The following is a 20,113-nucleotide window of genomic DNA, read 5'->3' on the forward strand; positions in this document are numbered from 1 at the left end:
ACCAAACCAGCTGCTGTTCAGCAGATTCCAACAAATGGTGGCCCCATGTGTGTCAGAGTGGAACTGTGCTCCATAGGCCTTCCAATAACTCTTTTTATACTGAAGAGTGAGGAAATACTGTTTTAGTACTAACAAATACTTGTGTCTTCTTTTTATTGATTATTTTGACAAAAAGAAAGGGTGCAAACATTTTTTACTCTTATTTGTAATAAGATTTATTAGTGGATCTGTTCTAAAACAGTTGAAGAATTAAAGTACATTGAGCTTCATACATTTTCTAGCCCTGAAGAGTCACACACAATAACATATATTCGACATATTCCAAGACATTCTTAACAATAAGATACTATTCCTTAGAAACTTCAATGTTTATGAATCATAACAATATACTCACATTATTGTATGAACAAAGAAGCCACACATTAGAAATTCTGTTGTGATTCTCTTAAGAGTAAAGATAAGAATCCCATTTTGCAGAAAGTATTTTGATAACGGATGGTAATTTCAATTCCAATTCATTCCAAAATGAGAAACTTTTCTAAATTTCACAACTTCCCCAGCATTATTAGTCTAAACTTCCATATAGAAATGTCTACAATAGAAAATTTTAAGTATCAGAATCCAGGGATATAAGTTTTCACATTCAACAGAACAGAGAATGCCAACATTAACACACTGCCATATTTTTACCCAAATAACACGTGTCTCCTATGTTTGTCTGCCAACCATGCCCTCCCCCTGCGAGGTATTTTCGTAAGTGCTGCCATGCCAATTTTTTTTAAATGTTAACATAGCATGCTTACAAAAACACCTCATTGGGGGAGGGTGTCGTTGGCAAACAAAATAGGAGGTGAACGTCATTTGCGTAAAAACACGGTGTAGTTCTACAAAAATCAAAATTACAACTCAAACATCCTTACTTAAATACCAATGATGTCACTTTGGAAGTTAACAGCTACAGGTAATCACGGAACTGTAGCACATGCATAGATAAGGAAAATATTAAGTTTTCCTAAGGATGTATAGTTTAAAAAAATGAATATTTTACAATATTATGGCCTCTGGGGGATACAAAATATAAACACGGATGATCCAAGAAACTTCAGTGTAGACAAAGTAAAACTTTTACATTAGTTTCAAGCTACTTTCTAAAATTACTAATAAGTCTCAATGTCACTGAATTAATGAAAATGAAAGTTATCCCAGGATGGAGATTTTTGTGGCCAAAACAAAAACTTTTAAAAATACATAAAACAAAAATAACATGAGAAGCTTCATGATATAAAATTATTACATTTAGATTCCCTTTATTCAGCACTTATAAATTCAATGACATATTTTATAAACTAGTCGTATAAAATGATTCTAAAAGTATAAACCAATTTTTGTACCAATTAAACGGCTCTAAAGAACAAACACTCCGCCATCTTACAGGCCGACACTGACAACATTCACCCAGAAGTTGTGGTGTGTAAAACACACTTTACCCCCAGAGAGGAGGGGGGCCCAGAGCGGAGAAGACCGGGAAACACGTAGGCACAGGAAACAAACTGCTAAGTAGTGGCCACATGCTGGCCAGGGGGAGGGTGCACACTCTGTGTCCCCCAAACCCCAGCATGGTGGCTCCGCCTGCATCAATGCACCCAATCTCTCGGGTGGCGTAGAACTTCCAGAATTTCAGCTTCTTTGGAATTCTCTGAGGGTGAATGCATGTACTCCCATCTGTGCAGGGCCCAAACAGAAGGGAAGAAATGTAATAATAATAGAAGTAGTAACTGACACACACACCTCTTTACTTTTTATATCAAAATAAATCAAAAGTTTCTAAATACATGAGAAATTCTAAAAGAGTAAAAAATGCCTTACACGTCTTTGTCTCTAATATGCCTAATGTGCCTTGCATGCACTAGGCTTTTAAAAACTATGAGAGTCCTGGTGGAGCAGTGGTTAAGTGCTTGGCTGCTAATCGAAAGGTTGGCAATTCGAACCCACCATCCATTCCACGGGAGAAGACCCAGTGACCTACTCCTGTAAACACTAAAGCCTTGAAAACGCTATGGGGCAGTTCTCCCCTGTCCTATAGGGTTGCTATGAGTCAGAATCAACTCAATGACACACAACAACAACAAAAGAAATTAAGTTTCTTAATAAAGAAGCTATGTAATTTTTTTCTGATCTTTCAGTCTGGACACACATCATTCTGACTTTGTTATAGCCAAGACGAAAACTGCAGATCTTAACACCATCAACCTAAGAGCACCAACCTAAATATACATGTGGCTTTAAAACTCCCCAAACAAATGCAACAAGCTTGTACGGACGGCTGCTAGAGCAGCTCGTAAAGCACAGGCAGAAAGCTGCGTGCCTGAAATATCCCTCATACTTTCAAATAGGTTTAACACCTCATCCTGGAAAGTAAGATGTTTCTACCAAGAATGTTAATTTCTAATAAAGTTTAAAAGCTGATGTACTAAATAAATTTGCTTTGCCCCTAGCTCTTCCCAGAAAATTATCAGGTAAGGAAGGTTAACTTGGCCTCCTTGGACACACCACGCTACCTTCTCACTCCTGTTCACCCCAGTCTTACACACAGTGCTATGCCATTCATCCTTCACCCTTAAAGAGCCAATTTGATTTTCCATAAGTATTTGACCCTGATTTTCCTATAAAATCAGAAAAATCAAGTCCAACTAAGTCTGAGGTAAGACATTTGTGGTGTTAACTTTCATATTCTGTTGGCGTTAGGGAATCAAGGAGAGGAGGAATAACTTCTGTAAGTTACCTCCTTACCTGGCAGTTAGAGGTAAAGACATCAAGATGCTTTCGATCCTGGATCCTGGAGTAAAGAGGCCAAACTTTGTGCCCCGATCATACAGCAAGTTAAATTCCACATACCTGCCATGAAGACATCAAATAACATTAAGGGTCAGCTAAATAAAATCTTAAAGATTAGTTGATAACAAATACATAAAGTAGAGAGGGTTTTTACCTTCTGCCCCCTCCCCAATCAGCTGGAACTGGCTCAGAGAACACCAGTCTTTGGCCAGTTGAGTTTTCTCCATCTGGATGAGCATGAACAAAAGGGTATTCTCCTCACCAAACAATAGGATATAGAGTCTGCCCCAGCACGGAACAGTTATAAGAAGGTTATGTTTTCCAGTAAACAAACCGAATGGACACAAAGCTGCCGACTTGAAGGCACAAGGACAATTCAGAAAAAGAGCTGTCATCCTTTCTCAGCATTACACACGTCCTGCTGGTCCTCCCCATAGTCTGAGATGTTTCAGGGTCAATATTTCATTTCTCTGTCTACAACTCACAAGTACTTGCACTAAGACAGTATAAAATGTTTATAATTGAAAAACCACGTATAGCTAACAGTAACATATTAATAATTACTAATATATTCTGAGACTCCCCTTTTCTTAAAGTAGCTAAATGCATCAGTAAGTTGTCACATAAGCCAATCTTCCTGCATATTCATAACAGCCATGCTCAAAAGGCAGTGTTTGCATTACAGTGCTCAGTTTTTGGTTTTTTAGAAAAATATCCTCAACATCAGTGAAAACTTGGTCCAACACATTAGTTTCCTATTAACTACCATAGAGTTTGATCTACAGAGACTCAATCTAGCCTAAAGGCTGTGTCTGCCTTTGACATCAGGGTATACTATGTGAATGGTCTGTCCTATCCAATTTCAAAAGGGTAATCTCTTGTACTACCTAGAATTCAGCACGATCCACGAATCTAAAATTTTCACTAAATACTTCCTCTTTCAGAGTTCATTCAGAAGCTACTCTCTTGGTCTAAGCTTTTCTTAGAGGTTAACATTTACTCCATCAGCTCCGGCCTTTAAGTCTAACCCACTGTCGTCGAGTCGATTCCAACTCATATCAACTGTACAGGACAAAGTAGAACTGCCCCATAGGGTTTTCAAGGCTGTAAATCTTTATGGAAGCAGACTGCCACTATCTTCTGTGGAGCAGCCGGTGGGTTTGAACCCCCAACCTTTGGGTTAGCGGCCACGCAAGCACCAGGGCTCCTTTCTTTAGGTTCACAAAATCAAAATATTCTCTAGAACCCCACAGCACTTCAATTTTTTTAAAGTACGCTTTTGTGTGGAAACTTGCAAAAGGACCTACAAAAATTTAAATAAAATGCATCCACGGATACCTTCTTAGTCTTCATCATTTACTTACTATTGACTGAATTTTGTGTACTACTATTTAACACCTTCCTCATGCCTGTTTCAAAGCATAATTTAAGAGGAGCTTTGAAACTTCATCCTCAGACTCTGGAAGGGCATTTCAGTCTCTTGGTCACCTTTCTGTCACCCCTGATCTTACCCTTCTGAAACATGATCTCTAAGGGAGGATCAGGACTCTGTAGTTTGTACTGATATATACAAAGACCTTCCTCAGAGACCCTTGTAAGGAGTTCCCTAAATTAACTTCCTCTGGCCCACTTAAGTTCTATACTGTGATCTACCTATAGCATCCCTGGCTCCTTTCGCTCCTTGAGTGAAATATGCCCCATTCCCTACATTAACCTCTCTGACTCCCACCAGGTTCCATTTAGATATGATCTTTCTGATCCTTCCCACACATTTATTCTCTGAGCTGCCTGTCAGTTATGGACTTTAACCATCCCCTTCAATGTAACTAATGCTCCAAATATTATCCTGTTTTTCTCCCCCTGCCAAAAAAAACCAAAAATGAGTCAACATCTTTAACTTCTATTCTCCTATGAAAAAAGTGACTATGAAAGAGAAGTTCAACGGCTTAGGGAGAGTAGTTGAGGGCCCGAGACTAGCTAAGACTGCCAGATAAGAGACTGAGAAGTCAAAAGGGAACCAGGCTACTCCCTGCAAGGGTAACTCGTATTTTATGGTGGGGGAAGTAGCAAAGAGTAACCTGTAAAGGATACAGATAAGGGGTTATGAATGTAATTTAAGAAAGTGAAGACAGTGCTGACAGCCCCAGTAAATAGCTGGGGGTCATCTTAAACCATAGAAAGTACTACCATCCTAAAGCTCAGAGATAAGGGAGACAGAAGGCTTACTTTGAAGACCAGTCACACACCACACCACAGAAAATTAACCTGACAGCCCACATTTCTGCCTCACTCAAAAGACACCAGACATGCAGTGATACACCCACAAATGAAACTTTCAGAATGCCTCGTATCCAAATAAATTGAAAACTTATGTCCACACCAAAACCTACACACAAATGTTTATAGCACCTTTGTTCATAATTGCCCCAAACTGGAAGCAACCAAGATACTCTCAGCAGGTTGAATGGATAAACAAACTGTGGTACTTTCATACAATGGAATGTTACTCAGCAACAAAAAGAAACAAACTACCAAGACACGAACACACATGGAGGAACCTTACATTTCACTTAACAATATTCATTTAGGTTAATTTCTGTCTTCCCCACTCAACTGTAAACTTCTTTTTGGCAAGATCCATCTCCTGCTCACCTCTGCAGCCAGCAGACTGCCTGACCACGGAGGTACACCATAACTGCAGGGGGAGGGAAGTGAGTGGAAGGAGTGATAAAAAATATCTCGGAATCATGGAAACAAATAAAAACCAAAGTGTCCCAAAAGAGATGCATTGTTTAAGAAATTTCTAAAAAGAAAACTTAATCAACTCTCATTAATCCAAGTTTATAATGGGGACCAGGTAGTATAGGCAAACACAAAAATCATTTATCTTTAGTTTTGGAGCATTATTTAAGTTGGCCTTTTCAGGGCAATAGTTTTACCTTCTTAAGTACCCAAAATTTCTTATGCCTGAGACAGAATTAACATTAAATGAGGACATCTATTTTATAGACCATTGACTAGTAATATAGATGCAGTGAAGGAGGCAGTAGGAAATGGATGTAGTCCCGCTGTGTGGAAAACTTGGGGCTGATTCACAAGTACGTATGGCTGAAGATGACCTAAGGTTGGTCACCCAGCTGAGCCTGCCAAGCTCAGCGCACAGAGCAGGCTGGCTAAAACGGGCATGATGGTGAGACACACAAACTGACTGAACTACTTAACTTCCTTCGTGTGCGGGAAAGGTTTTAAGTTTGGAGTCATGATATCCTAGTTCCTAAGTTAGTCGTGATATCTTAGATCCACTAGCTGTGTAATCCTGGGCAAGGGCTATACCTGAGAGTAACTTCTATCATCTGTAAAATGGTGATAATTACACCTATCTCATAAGTTTGTTGAGAAAATTAGATTCAAAATGTCTAAAATAGTATCTGGCACATAGTTAGGGCTCCATAATAAACATTATTTTTAAGTATAAATAAATTTTGAAATTATTACTTCAATTAAAACATTCATGAAACCTTTAAGATGAACGAAAAGAGGTGTGATTCCAAATTTACCAAGCAGCAAAAACATTAAATGATGACTACATCTTGGCCTAAGGCTGTAGGGTGTTGCTAGAAGACTGATTAAAAGAAATCAGCTGAATTCGATTCAGTCTAAGTATTTACTACACGGAGTCTCTAATGTACTGGATAGATGAATTAAATAAACTTTGCTATTCCTGGTGGCACAGCGGTTAAGAGCTTAGCTGCTAACCAAAAGGTCAGCAGTTAGAATCTACCAGGCGCTCTTTAGAAACTCTATGGGGCAGTTCTACTCTCTACTATAGGGTCGCTATGAGTCAGAATCGACTCAACGGCAATGGGTTTTTAATTCTTATAATACTATTGTATATAATGTCTTTTAATATTCATTTAATATATTCAAGATTCATCTACTTATGAAAAACAATTAGGGTGAGTATTAAGGAGACCATTAAAAAGTACCTAAGACAGCACGGCACCCAAAATTATTACTGCTGCTCCATTTCTCCCAATTATGCAAGGAAACCGTTTATTCTCGTGTCACTCACCGGCCTCTCCTGAGCTGCTGCCACAGCTTCTCCTGGGGAGTGAATGAGTCATTACAGTGCTTTTTCACAAGAGGAATGTAAGAAGGAACCACAGCCTGGGCACAGCTCTGCACAAAGCGAAACACCTCTTCCTTGGATGGAGAGTCAAGATCGTCAAAAAAGATCCCACCAACGCCCCTCCGCTCTCCACGATGGGCTATAAAAAAGTAATCATCGCACCTGGAAATGCAACAAGGCAAATCAGGGGTCAAAGGGAAAAAAAGGAAGACATGAAAAATCAATGTGAACACATCCATTTAGAGCACTGTCCTTGACTAATATCCTTGAGCAGTATCCTTGGCTCCCTTACTTTTAACTATGATAAAGAAACTAGGACTTTAAACAGACTTCTTGCAGACATCCTCAATGCAGAAAATGCTTATATTCTTATCTGCAAAGCAACAAGGCAATTTAACATAAGTCTAGCCAACCAAAGCCAAACCCACGCCCACTGCTATAGCATCGATTCTGACTCATGACTATGGGAAGAGCTGGTGGAAGGAAACATTCAGAGAATAAGAGTCTTCAGTCATATCCAGTGTGCCCATGTGAGTCAGCACATGAAATGATCCATCTCTCTTTGAGTCTTTGCCTACTACAGTGGGTTTCCTATGAAGCTATTCCCTAAGTGCTAAATTTGTAGAATAATTTACATCTTGGAAATAGTTCTTTCAATGATCTCTATACAATAAAAAAAAAAAAAAACCAGTGCCCTCGAGTCAATTCTGACTCAGTGACAAAGGGCTCCTAAATATAAAAACCTGTACAAACAAAAACTAAAAGCAGTTTCAAAGGTCACCTTAAAAACAGCCTTGATTGCTTAAATAAAACAAAAGGCAGCAAGCACATGCAAATTCCTAGAATTGATGCGTTGGTAAAATTCAACTCAATTTTGACTTGTTGGCTTTCGTTTACATACACATTTTATTAATTTAGTTAAGAAAGTATATCCTGAGCAAGCCGGTAAAGTCAGCTTTTAAACCAAATCATATTACTTCAAAATATCTCTTCACGAGATTATAAAATTAAGAGATTTACTAAACACTTACTAAAAACTTTTTAACTAGCCTAAAAAACAAAAACCCAGTGCCATCGCGTCGATTCCGCCTCATAGCGACCCTATAGGACAGAGTAGAACTGGCCCATAGAGTTTCCAAGGAGCGCCTGGTAGATTCGAACTGCCGACCCTTTGGTTAGCAGCCGAACTCTTAACCACTATGCAACCAGGATTTCCAATTTAAGTTATAGACATACACGTATTTCTAAATAAGTAATTTATTAAAACCTCTCATGTTAAGACTGGTATTCCAACTCTGGTGAGCAAAGCTCCATCTTCACAAGCTAAAGAAGGTATTTAGTGACAAAATAGTTACCTTTGGGACCCACAGAGAAAAATGGAATATACTTTTAGAATCACAGTAAGTTCAATACCTTTACCTACCATTTTTTAAATTTGGGGTATAGGTCTGGACCATGCTTGTCACAAGCCTCCTTTAGAGTTCTGTGAAAATGGACAGCATCATCTTGGTTCAAATATGTTGGAGTAAGGTCACATCCACCACCAAACCACCACTGCTTGTTACCTACCAAGTCAAGACACATGATTCTAACATGTACTTTGAAATTCAACACATTAGTAATCGTATCAGCAAACATAACTTATCAGCTTAATTTATTAAGCATGGAATGAGTGAAAAAAAACAAAAACCAGAACAATTTCTTTAGCCCTGGATGGCTAGTAAGGCCTAGGCAGGAAAGAAAGAGGTAGAGGCAGAAAGAAAAAGAGAAGAAATTAAAAACTGGAGAGAGCAGGAATGATATGCATGGTAGGGGAATGACATGCCCATGACTGCGAAGGATAAACACCACACGCTGGACCTGACAGTGGATCTCAATTCTGGCTGCTTCTACCTCTGCTAGACAAGATTAAAATCACATCTCTGGGTGTAAGACCCAGGCATCTATAGTTTACAAAAACTCCCCAGGAGATTCTGACACTCCCTGGAGGAAGAACCTCTGCTACCACTGCCCCCTTCCCACTAGAGCGTTTATGGAGGGAGGCGACTTAACTATTTGAGAACTATTTGATGCACTACTTAGGTCTACAAGTTGTCAGTACCAGTTTAAAAAGGAGTTGCCTTGATGTCAACTGTGACTCAAGACAAGCCCATGTGTCAGAACAGAACCGCCCCATAGGGTTTTCAATGGCTGTGACCTTTTGGAAGTAGATCGCTAGGCCTTTCTTCCGAGGCATCTCTGGATGGATTTGAACCACCAACCTTTCGGTTAGTAGCTGAGCTGAGCACTTAAACTGTCTGTTACCCAGGCACTCCTGTCAGGGCCAGTTACCAACTTCCAAACATGTAAAGGTTGAACAAACTGAATGACTTCAAAATGAAAAATTACAACAATGGCTTTAAATGCCACCATCTGCAGAGACATCAAGAGGCATAGGTGTGGCGTTGCACAGATGCTCTGGCGTGTGGTGACAGCTGGCCCTGCTGATAGGAAACCCAGGCTGGAACCACAGGGGCATGAGGCATGATCGACTGCACTCCCTTTAAACCACTGACAGTGCACTGGTGCCTGGCAATGCTATGCATCTAGAGGATACTTTCCAAAAGCAGGTTCTCAATTTCAACTTAATGTAATGAACTTATATTTGCAAAGAACTCAGTGTGTCCTACAATATTATTATATTATATTGCAGAAAATATGGGGAGGTCGGAATCCGGCCACTACCCTTCTCACTTCTCATGTCGCCTGCGTAATTCATCACATCTGCCAAGGAATAAACCTTCTTGTGCTATCTGAAAAACCTGGGAAGACTCTATTCTTTCTCACTTCAGATCCTATGCCCTCTTATCTATTTTAAAATACACATTTCACACGGTAAGTTTCCACAGCACCAGCGGCCCTTACCATCTGCTTCTTCAACTTCAAAGTATCTGTAGTTGAAATGGATAGTAGGTGCATGAGGGTTCTTGGGATGGATAACGGAGCTCACGCCCATAGCAGAAAATGGCAATTTACCTGGCAAGTAAAACACACAGTGAGTTGCAGGCAAACACCTGGACTCATATAAATTAACTCCAATGTGGTTTCTGGATCAATTTTCAAAAGAAGATTTTAAATTGGCTCTTAAAATATAATCTTTTAAAAGTAATTGTTGTTGTTGTTAGCTACCATCAAATCTGTCCCTGACTCATGATAACTCCATGCACAACTGAACAAAACGCTGCCCAGTCCCACAACCATCTGCATGACTGGTTATGTACCAGACCACTGTGACCCACAGAGTGTTCACTGGCTCACTGTTCAGATTACCAGGCCTTTCTTCCTGGTCTACACCAGTCTGGAAGCTCCACTGAAACCTGTTCAGCGTCACGGCAGCACGCAAGCCTCCTGTGACTGAAGGGTGATACAACCGTGGGTGAGCTGCACCGGCCAGGAACGGAACCTGGGTCTTCCACATGGAGCACGAGAATTCTACCACTGAACCATCCACTACTCCTCAAAAGTAATCACTAATACGTTACCTGGCATAGGTACTCAAACGGCATTTTTCAGAAGAGATGTTTATTTTATAGTAAGACTTGTGGGGGGAAAAGCTTTGCATGGACTGTTAAAGGCTGTTAAAATTGATTTACCATCTTTAGTCTTCAGGATTTTCCCTCTGCTTCTCATTTGTTTTGATGCTTCCTCAGAAAGATTTCCATGAACAACAGAAATGCTCACTCCAGCCTTCTCAAAGACATGACCATCTTGAAGCACGCAGCTTATGCCACCACCTCCTGTTTATATAAAGGTAAAATGAGAAAATGTAAGGGTATACACAAAATTGGAAACAGCGCTTGCATGAAGATGGTAGGATACAGCAGTTATTTTCTTCTAATTTCCAAATCTTCTAAAGTATCATTACATTTATGATTTTTAAATACAATGCAATTAGATAACTAATTTAACTTTATGGTATTAGCTACTGATATTGGGCAAAGCTTATGCCTCCTCACCGCTCTCAAGTGAAGATGTCTTCTACACTCTTACGCTGTCACCTACAATAAGGTCCTAGAATATTTTCCTTCAAATGCCACTGCTCAGAATGGCAACCACCAATTACGATATAATGAGAGAAAGCTAAGGTGAAAAACAAGAATGGGTATATTTGAAGGGAATTCCACTATTATTACTGAATTTAAGAACTCCATACTGTTTCAATTTTTTTTTTTTAATTAAATTTTAAAAATGTGCTTTCGGTTGAAGTTTACAGCACAAATTAGTTTCTCATTCAAAAATGTATACACAAATTGTTTCATGACATTGGTTGTAATCCCTGCAATGTGTCAGCACTCCCCCTTTCCACCGCGGGGTTCCCCATGTCCATTTGTCCAGTTTTCCTGTCCCTTCCTGCTTTCATGTCTTTTCTTTTGGGCAGGTGTTGCCCACGTGGTCTCCTATACTTGATTGAACTAAGCAGCACATTCCTCACATGTGTTGTTTGTTTTATAGGCTTGTCTAATCTTTGGCTGAAAGGCGGACTTTGAGAGCAGCTTCATGGTGTCCAGAGGCTACAGTCTCAGGGGTTCATCCAGTATCTGTCAGACCTGTATGCCAGATCCTTTTATTGTGAATCTGAATTTTGTTCTACATTTTTCTCCTGCTCTGTCCTGGACCCTCTATTGTGATCCCTGTCAGAGTGGTCGGTGGTGGTAGCCAGGCACCACCTAGTTCTTCTCAGGCTGGTGGAGGCTCTGGTTCATGTGGTCCATCAGTTCTCTGGACTAATATTTTCCTTGTGTCTTTGGTTTTTTTTTTTTTTTTTTTTTTTCATTCTCCTTTGCTCTGCATGGCCTGGGACCAAAACATGTATCTTAGATGGCCACTCACCACCTTTTAAGACCCCTGACACTACTCACCAAAGTAGAATGTAGAACATTTTCTTGATAAACTGTTATGCCAATTGACCTAGATGTTCCCCAAGACCAAGGTCCCCAGCCCTCAGCCCTAGTCCCTCACAGTGTTCTGATGTGTCTAGGAAATTTCTGTGACTTTGCCTTGGGAACCCTGGTGGCAGGGTTAAGTGCTACAGCTGCTAACCAAAAGGTCAGCAGTTCGAATCTACCAGGTGCTCCTTGGAAACTCTATGGGGCAGTTCAACTCTGTCCTGTAGGGTCACTATGAGTCAGAATTGACTTGATGGCAACGGGTTTGGTTTTTTGGTTTTTGCCTTGGTCAAGTTATGCTGACTTCCTCTATATTCTGTGTAGTCTCTTCCTTCACCAAAGTTAATACTTGTTTAATATAGTGATTTCCCCTTTCCACTCCTCCCTTTTCTTGTAACCATCAAAGATTATTTTTTCTGCGTGTAACCATTTTCTTGAGCTTTTATGATAGTTGTTCCATACATTTGTCCTTTTGTGATTGACTTATTTCACTCAGCATAATGCCCTCCAGATTCATCCATGTTGTGAGAGGGTTCACAGGTTCATCATTGTTCTTTATTGTTGCACAGTATTCCATTGTGTGTATGTATCATAATTTATCTATTCATCTGTTGACAGGCATTTAGGTTGTTTCCATCTTTCTGCTATTGTGAATAATGCTGCAATGAACATGGATATGTATATGTTTCTAGGATATATTCCCAGGAGTAGGATTACCAGATCGTATGATATTTCTATTTCTAGCTTTTTAAGGAGGTAACATATCATTTTCCATAGTGGTTGTACCATTTTACATTCCCACCCGCAATGCATAAGAGTTCCAATCTCCCCGCAACTTCTCCAACATAAGTTATTTTGTCTCTGCTTTATTTTTTCTTATTTTTTTAGTGCCAGTAATGTGGGGGTGAGATGGTATCTCATTGTAGTTTTGATTTGGATTTCTCTAATGGCTAATGGAAACCCTGGTGGTGTAGTGGTTAAGTGCTACAGCTGTGAACCAAAGGTTCGGCAGTTCGAATCCGCCAGGCACTCCTTGGAAACTCTATGGGGCAGTTCTACTCTGTCCTATAGGGTCGCTATGAGTCGGAATCAACTCCACAGCACTGGGTTAGGTTTTTTTTTTTTTGGGTAATGGCTAAAGATCACGAGCATTTTCTCCTGTGTTGGTGAAGTGTCTGCTCATATTCTTTGCCCATTTTTTAATTGGACAGTTTTTTTTTGTTGTTGTTGTTATTGAGGTACCGAAGTATCTTATAGATTTTAGAGATTAAACCCTTGTCGGATATGTGGTAGCCAAAAATTTTTTCCCAGCGTGTAGGCTGTCTTTTTACTCTCTTGGTGAAGTCTTTTGATGAGCGTAAGTGTTTAATTTTTAGGAGCTCCCAGTTGCCTAGTTTATCTCTTGGTGTTTGTGCATTGTTAGTTATGGTTTGTACTGTACTTATGCCACATATTAGGGCCCCAATGGGTTTCAATTTTTTTCTCAGTGTGCTGTCTGCCTTTTAATTTTCTTTAAAGGCAACTACAAAACAGTAAGTATGGAACTCTTAAGGACTCAGAACCTTACAATGAGTGAACCAACCAACTGCTTCCAAGTCAATTCTGACTCATGGAGACCCCACGTGTGTCAGAGTAAAACTGTGTTTCCAGCGGCTGATTTTTTGGAAGTAGATCACAAGGCCTTTCTTCCGAGGTTCCTCTGGGTAGACTCAAACCTCCAACCTTTCGGTTACCAGCTGAGCACATTAACCACCTGCATCACCCAGGGACTCCTACAGTGAGTAGGACACCCGTTAGTACTTAGCCATGCCGTTAGTAGCTGTTAGTAGTTGTTTGTTAAAAGCACTTGGGTTACCACAGGGGCAGTTGTTTCATGAGGATCCACGCTCGGTTTGTTTTATTTCTAAGGACTTTTGGAACTGGATGGAATATGAGACGATCCAGTACAACTCTTGAATATTCCAAATGAGAAAACTGAGGCCCAGAGAGGCAAAACATCTTATCCAAGGTCACACAGCTGGTAAGTGACTGGAACAATTTGTCTCAGTGCTTTCTGTATATCAGACAATATTACAATAGCTTTACACGTATCCATCCCATTTAATCATCGTTACACCCCTATATATTATTACCTCATTCTAAGATGGGGGAACAATGGCAAAACGAAAAAGGATAACTTCCCAGGGTCATACTGTTAGTCTAGGACCTGAGGTTGTGTCCTGCTTCAGTGGTCTTCATTTGAAAACATCTCAAGATTGAAAAACACGATGAAAGCCAGATTTAACGTCATTTAATATAGATGTGACAATATCACAGCTCAGAATCTGCTAGTGACAAACTGCTGTAGAATTCCAGGCTACAAAAAGCCAGGAATCCTTCAAAGAGTACAACCAAGATGTGGAGTTTCACTATAAAGACAATACGGTCAAGAATACACGACTCCGCAAGAACTGGTTTTTAATACTAAAATATTTTGGCACTGGAAGAAAAGTATTTCCCTAGCAGGAAATCTCAAGAGAGCATTTGGAAGTAATGACAAGCCAATGAAATTATTTCTTGTGCAAGGGGAAAAAGAAGTGGGAAGATTCTGAGGCAATGACACCCTCAGCTAGGGAAGTCTGGCTGTCACTTAAAAAAAAAAAAAAAAAAGGCTGTCACTTAGCATGGAGGAATTCCCCCGTCTACCTCCAAAGAAGTGAAAAAGGTAAAGAATGCAGAGAAGCAGATGAAATGTGGGGAAAATTTTCCTTCTATACAAACCGTGGATATGGCTACAAGTATTCCTAAAATATCTTTAATAATGCCGTTATATAACTGTAAAATTTTTTCAAATGCCCAGTACTAAAGTGACAGCAGATTTGAGTCCACACTTATAAGCAGAGGGTTGATGACCCTTACGGTTTCAATCTTTTTCACGGTGTTCCCCGCAAGCAGCCCCTCCGTCGGATTCCCCCCTCCAACTCCCATCTCTATTCTGGGCCCCTTTCTGCCTGCAACCGAGCTCCCGGCTGCTTTCCCCCAACTCCACCTCCCGCTAGAGGCCGAGCTCCTCACCTTCCTTCCTCTCCCACCGGTCCACAGAGAAGCTGGCGCCTCCGTCTACCTGTGCCAGCGCCTGGCACACCTGAGCCTGGGTCTCCATGATCAACAGCTCCATCTTGGTCTTCATGTCGTCTGGCCTCCTCCGCAGCTCGCGCAGGTCGGTCACAGGCGAGGCCATGAAGCAGCTGCAGCGGCGGGCCAGGTCGTCCTGCTCCTCCGGCCTCCCCGGCTGGGGGCTCCGCGCCCCCGTGCTCTTGGGCACCATCTCCGCCCGCTTCACATGTCCGAAGGCGGCGGCGGCCAGCCCCGCCAGCCCAGCTAGCGCCGCGGTCAGGCCGGCACCCAGCCTGGGGCCGCCGCCCGCTGCGGGGCCGTGTCCCAGCCCGCGGCTCTGCACCGCGCCAGCCGTGCCAGGCAGTCGGCAGATGCGCCCGGCGGCGCAGCGCGGGGGCCCAGCGCGCAGAGCTCCGCAGCCGCCCCGCGCCGCACGCCAGCAGGGGCCCGCGCTCAGCCTGCTCACGTGCAAGGCCATGCTCCCGGCGCTGTCACCCCGGGCAGTGCCCGCGCCGCCGAGTCGGGACCCCGAGCCCCCCCGGGGTGCCAGGCGGCGAGCTGCGAAGCGAGGAACCCGGAGCGGAGAGGAGCTACTACCGGGTCCGGGGGCTGGCAGGGGGCGAGGGATGCTGGGAGCTGTAGTTCCCGCCCTGTCGCCGCCTGCCGGCGCCGCGCCCGCCGGTTGCCCGCGATAAAGGATCCACCGCGCCAGGAGGGCTGGTCCGACGGGAGAGCTGGGCGCGGAGGGTGCAGGCGGGCTGTGCAAGCCAAGGTGGAGATAAAAGGGGTTCTTTGGGCCTGCTGTTTTTATCAGCCGCAGGGAGAAGACAAAGTAGGACCGGGGGGTTGAGGATGGGCGCGAGCAGAAATATAGCCAGAGACAGACTCCCTCCCTGACTTAAATTTTCAAAGTCAGTTCTGTAGCTATGAAATGCCCCTTGGCCTGCGCTCATGGAGTCTCCTAGACCTTCTGGAGCTTGCAGGGGCCAGAGCCTGGGAAACTCCTTACCTAAAGGCTAAACTTTCAAAGGAGTAGGAAAAATTAGTAAAGGGCTTTTAAGAGAATCCTGGGAACAGGCTTTGTGGAATCAATTCCACATCTCAGTTCTGAAACTAAAATCTTTCCAGGCCTTGATTATTTTAGAAATAGGAAAAGCAAAGTAACTGTTTCACTTAACCAGCATAAAACTCCTAATTGGATGTTTGGGTGATTCAGAAACCAGAGGTTTGAAAATACTTATTATCCTACAATTGTAGAGGTCTGCCACGTTTCTCACGTTTTATAATCCTGACGACTCCTGTAAACTGAGGCAGGGAAATACCTACACTCCCCGCCTGGCCCCCCACCCCGGTGCAGCTCTCCACCCACCTTCTCCCCCTCCAGCACGCACTTTAAACAAAGGGGAAAGAAGTTAGCAAGATACTCACGTTTTTTATTACTTAATCATCTCAGTGGGAGTCCCTAGGTGGCGCAAGTGGTTGAATGCTCCACTACTAACCAAAAGGTTGGCCGTGCAAACCCACCCAGATGGGCCCAGGAGACAGGCCTGGCACTCTGCTTCCAAATGGTCACAGCCTTGAAAATTCCATAAACCTTCTGTATCCATGGGGCTGCCATGAGTCAGAATCGATTCATGGCAAATAACAATAATCATCGCACAGCCTAGTGGCATTAGCACGTAAAAGTGTATGAACAATTGTCATAGGTTAATTTGTCCTTGAGCCTCCAGAATATTTTATTTTCTAGTCGTAAGAATGTCTTAGAAGTACAGCCAGAATGCTACTTAGAAACGAGGATGGGAAGACTTTTTCTTGCTTACTTTGACAGGTACTGGAGGGACCAATCCCTTGGTCAAGTAGAGGGTCAGCAAAAAAGAGGAAGACCCTCAGTGAGATGGATTGACACAGTGGCTGCAATAATGGGCTTAAACATAGCAACAATTGTGAGGATGGCACAGGACCCGTCTGGTTTCGTTCTGTTATGCCTGGGATTGTGATGGCACCTAACAACAGTACCGATAAAACCAAACCAAACCCCTTGCCATTGAGTCAGTTCTGACTCATAGTGACAGTAGTAAGTAACCTAAGCAGTGATGGAACTTTGGTAGCTATAGGTCAGACCAACTGCATCTGGTGGCTCTTACAGTGGGGACACGATTAATGATAAGTAGAAGAACCTGCCTGCCCAAGCCTAGCAGCTAAGATTCAATGGGAGGGAAAGGCCTGGACTGAGAAGGGAGTAACCTACTTTGAGGCAAGAAGAAAAACTACTGGCTTTTATCCACAGTGTAACTTGTGAGGAGGCTGAGTTGGAAGAGGAGGAAAGATAAGACTTATCACTCTAATAAGGGTTGTTTGTCTCTTCTGGGTACCTGTGATAGGGCTTGGCAGGACTGGTGGTGGTGATAAATGAACCTAGTTAATGAAAGGGAACCTCTTTGGCTCATTTTTCTATAAGAACCCTCTTCAGTATTGCCCTAATTCTGAGAATACCCATGAAGTTAGTAAAAAAAATAAGCAGGAACAGGCCATTTGAACATTTTCCCAGTCACGTAAGCTGGTCCTGAGCAAATTGGCTACTAGCTCCTGGGTTTCCATCCCTTCCATCAACATTACCTGCTCCATGCAATGGGCCTCCCTCCTTTCCTCCTCTGGCTCCAGCCCACTTCCTATTTTCATCCCTTAGGAAAGGCCTTAACAGTCTGGTTAGTGTGAATTTGAATCACCTTCATGGAGTTCAAATTATCTCCAAGTGGGTACTTACACTTGTCTTATTTGTTAGCATAGAAAAAAAAAAAAAGACATTCTCTATTCAAGCAATCTCCAGCATCAAAATGCTAAAAAAAGAAAAAAAAAACTATCAAAATGCTAGTGGGGATAAAATAAGTTGTAAAGCATGAGATATACAGTAGACGTTGTCTTTTTTTTTTTTTTTTTTAACCCAGGGTCCTGCACTGCTTTATAACTTTATCTTCTATACAGCCCTACCAGCCAAAAAAGATTCTGTCTAGCCTTATACAAACTCAGTATACAAACTCAGTAGGCATAAAAAAAAAAAAAAAAGGCATAGGTATATTAAATATCATTTTTTAAACTCTACATGCTTCTCCCAATCCTTATAAGCTTCACCCCTCCTCCGTCCCCCAAAGCCCTGTTGAACATCACAGCTTTTAGGCCTGCTGGTGGTATATTAGTCTGTCCTTTTCTGGAGAGAAGTAGACGGGTCTCTGACTTCATCCCTCTAGTAGCTTTACTGCCTTCTAACCACACACACACACAATATCATATAATTCCTTCCAAAAATAAACAAAACCCATTGCCGTCGAGTCAATTCTGACTCATAGCGACCCTATAGGACAGAGTAGAACCGCCCCATTGGATTTCCAAGGAGTGCCTGATGGATTCGAACTGCGGACCTTTTGGTTAGCAGCTGTAGCTCTTAACCACTGCGCCATCAACCAAAAAATAAAAATAAAACCAAACCCATTGCTGCCAAGTCAATTCCAATTCATAGCAGCCCTATAGGACAGAGTAGGACTGTCCCATAGAGTTTCCAAGGAGCACCTGGTGAATTCAAACTGCTGATCTTTTGGTTAGCAGCCATAGCTCTTAACCACTATGCCACCAGGGTTTCCACTACACTTGCAGGGTTTCCTAATTCCTTCTGGTTTTACCAAATTATACTGTTGTCGCCAATTCCCAAATTTTGAAAGCCAAACTTAAGAAATGTACTATCGAAGTGATTCACTTCTGTTACTTTAAGATAGGGCCAGAGATGCAGGCTAATTATTAAAAAGTATTGCTAAGCGGATGTGTTTGCCTTGTCACACTGCCATCTAACTTACCAGAAATTCTAATGAAGGTGATGGCATGATTGGCAAAGAAGTGAAATCTTTGAAAATTTTACCCATTTTAGTCCTAGAATTTATATTTAAAATTTTTAGGCACTAGCTTTCACAAATCATTAATGTGACCCCAATACCCCCCAGCATGTTTTCTCCTTTTTCCAAATGGGCAACTGAGAGCTTAACATAACTAAGGCCATGATAAACCTATAAGTTATTCTTCTTCTGCCTGGCTCCTTCACATACCTGCATTAATGACTTTGTTTTGACCAAATGTTAATGACTTTGTTCTTTGTTTTAAACTGAGGCAAATAACCTTTTGTTCTGTCCAGACTACCTGTGGCATACAACCCCAAAAGGAAAGTTGGAGCCCAGGTACCAGATATGTATATCTTTAGCCTAATAAAGAAATGTCTGGCAGGGGACTACAAAGACACCTGTAACCCTTGTGAGATTCTATGTAAGCTTTAATGTAAAATTGCTCTTTGGGGCTTCATAGAGACAGGCTGTGTTGCTGCTGGGTCCCCGATGATGTATACTTCTCCTTAATAAACTTTCTCACTCCTTCTGACTTGGAGTATGTTTCATTGGCTCGACTGCTCCAGGGCACGGACACTAATCGGGTAAAAAAATAACGTTAATATAAAACCCAGACCCAGTGCCGTCGAGTCGAGTGGTTCTTAAAACTAAGTGTAGACTAACTAGCCCATGCAATTTGGTGTTGCTGACTCACTTCTCACTTTAACAGAAGTAATTTTTTGTTCTTTTTTTTAATAACAATTTTTTTGTGTTTTCAGTGAACGTTTGCACAGCAAATTAGGTTCCCATTTGACGATATCTACACAAATTGTTTGGTGACATTAGTTACATTTTTCACAATGTGCCGACATTCTCTTTAATTGTGTTCTGGTTGTTCTGTTTCCAGCACTCTAGTTCCCATGCCCGCTTACCGTCTCATCTTTGCTTTAGAGTAATTGTTGACTTTTTGGTCTCATATCTATATAGATGGTTTTTTAATAGAGCACCATACTCACAGTTAATATCCTTTATTTTCTGTGCCAATCTGTTATTTTGTCTAAAAGTTGACCCCAGGGGATAGTTTGGGTTAAGTGAAGTAATTTTTAAATTAGTTTCTCACAGAGATATAGATACTAAAAAATAGATACTACCACCCAGATATTCTAGAAAGTTTTATAAAAGCGGATTAGACTCACCTGACCTATCTCTTCAACCTTTTACATATTCCCTTTAGCATCTCCTCAATTCTTCCCTCCTGTAATATG

General features: G+C 41.8%; 1 protein-coding gene across 1 annotated transcript; it reads right to left on the minus strand.

Moving 5' to 3' along the window:
* Window positions 1–226: 226 nt before the first annotated feature.
* Window positions 227–15,586, minus strand: CPOX (coproporphyrinogen oxidase). Its single transcript, XM_049858158.1, has 7 exons — window positions 14,944–15,586; window positions 10,597–10,740; window positions 9,869–9,979; window positions 8,388–8,529; window positions 6,908–7,126; window positions 2,791–2,895; window positions 227–1,722 (listed from the first exon to the last, which is right to left on the minus strand). Exons 1-7 carry the CDS (start codon window positions 15,461–15,463, stop codon window positions 1,635–1,637), a joined length of 1,329 nt encoding a protein of 442 aa, XP_049714115.1. The 5' UTR covers window positions 15,464–15,586; the 3' UTR covers window positions 227–1,634.
* Window positions 15,587–20,113: the final 4,527 nt, after the last annotated feature.

The sequence above is a fragment of the Elephas maximus genome, chromosome 18 (assembly GCF_024166365.1).
Source record: "Elephas maximus indicus isolate mEleMax1 chromosome 18, mEleMax1 primary haplotype, whole genome shotgun sequence".
In the NCBI taxonomy this organism is placed as follows: Eukaryota; Metazoa; Chordata; class Mammalia; order Proboscidea; family Elephantidae; genus Elephas; species Elephas maximus.

Coding starts and splice junctions, on each gene's coding strand:
- CPOX (XM_049858158.1), bottom strand. CDS start 15,463: ATGGCCTTGCACGTGAGCAGGCTGAGCGCGGGCCCCTGCTGGCGTGCG. Junction 10,741..14,943: donor CCGGTGGGAGAGGAAGGAAG/GTGAGGAGCTCG, acceptor TTATATAAACAG/GAGGTGGTGGCATAAGCTGC. Junction 8,530..9,868: donor TGAAGTTGAAGAAGCAGATG/GTAAGGGCCGCT, acceptor TTGACTTGGTAG/GTAACAAGCAGTGGTGGTTT.